Here is a 1,262-nt window from a genome sequence, read left to right as displayed (position 1 = left end):
GCCCGGGAACTCGCTTTGTCTGCTCGCGTATCCCTCCGCGCGAGGCAGTTGCGACAAACGCGGCCGCGTTGCGCGTGCGCGGCCTCCTCGGGACCCGGCACGTGCAGCCCCGGGACCGGGACCCTGCGCCGGGTCTGGTGAGACCGAGCCCCGGGGTGACGGGAAAGGGGGGATCCCTGCGCATCCAGCCCCGCTGGGGGCTCCGAGCTCTGGGTCCCACTGAGAATCATCATCGATAAACAAACACACAGGGCTGGTGAGCGAGGCTCTCACAGCAGGAGGGTACAGGGCTTCAACCCCGCCTTCCTGCTCTGGTCGCAGAGAAAAACCTCCCCTTGCTGAAATTAAAATTGTTTTGGAGCCGTTTATTGCAAACAAACATTTCTTTCCCGACAGACACGCATGGATGCAACAGGCCAGTATTGATGAAAAATGGGTTTCCATCTATAAAGACTGAGGAACAAACCACACAAATGTTCTCGGTTCAGGAAATGCTACAGCCACCCAACCCTTCAGCTGGGCATGCTTGTCAAGAGCTCATGTTCCACCATTTACTCAGTTGTGTAATAACTGATTAAAATATTATATTTAAAAAATATATATATCCACATGACCACAGTCCACACTCCACTGATCCTTCTGCTGAGCTGAGACTGAGGAGCTGAGAGCAGCCCAGGGTGATGATCATGACCTCAGTGAAGGGAGTTTACTCATCAGAGTCCAGGTCACTGTCTCCTGCAATGGAGTGGAAGTCCTCACTGTCTTCCTCATCCTCAGACAGATGCACCTGGCTCAGGACACTGGGCCCACAGCGCTGCTGTTCCTCCTCTTCCTCCTCCTCCGAGATCTCATACCCTCCAATGCTGCTGAAACTGGTATCTCTGGTGTTGGATTTGGGGTCTGGCTCTTCGTAGCTGCCATAACTAGAAGGAAGGAGACACACTTACTACGTCATCATTTCAAAGCAGCTGCTGACACCAACAATTCTGCACTGAACTCTCATAAATGGTCCCTGGCTTGAAGTCCTCGTGGAACACTCAGAACCACTGTGCACGTCAATCCTGCCAATGGCCAGCTTTTTAAGAATAAAAACCCAGTTCTCCTGATGAAACAATTGTCTCCCACATTTGTTGCAGGCTGTTTTAATAAACAACGGATATGTGAGCAATCCTGTTTTTACTGATAGAACACCTGGGCCTCGATGACCAAGGACTCTCTCATGAGAACCAGTTGATAAAAGTGAGCTAACAAAGTAAACATCC

The 1,262-nt window shown here is 51.3% G+C and overlaps 1 protein-coding gene across 1 annotated transcript in view; it reads right to left on the bottom strand.

The window, feature by feature from the left end:
- Positions 1 to 706: 706 nt before the first annotated feature.
- Positions 707 to 1,262, bottom strand: part of TAF1 (TAF1 RNA polymerase II, TATA box binding protein (TBP)-associated factor, 250kDa) — a 28,439-nt gene continuing 27,883 nt past the window's right edge. Inside the window, exon 38 of the mRNA XM_009997184.1 lies at positions 707 to 923. Within this exon, the coding sequence (XP_009995486.1) occupies positions 707 to 923 (217 nt within the window). The remainder of the gene's footprint in view (positions 924 to 1,262) is intronic.

The sequence above is a fragment of the Chaetura pelagica genome, unplaced genomic scaffold, assembly GCF_000747805.2.
Source record: "Chaetura pelagica isolate M959 unplaced genomic scaffold, ChaPel_1.0 scaffold344, whole genome shotgun sequence".
Taxonomy (NCBI): Eukaryota; Metazoa; Chordata; class Aves; order Apodiformes; family Apodidae; genus Chaetura; species Chaetura pelagica.
Note: the sequence above shows the minus strand (reverse complement) of the source record. Positions and strands in the feature narration are given on the sequence as shown.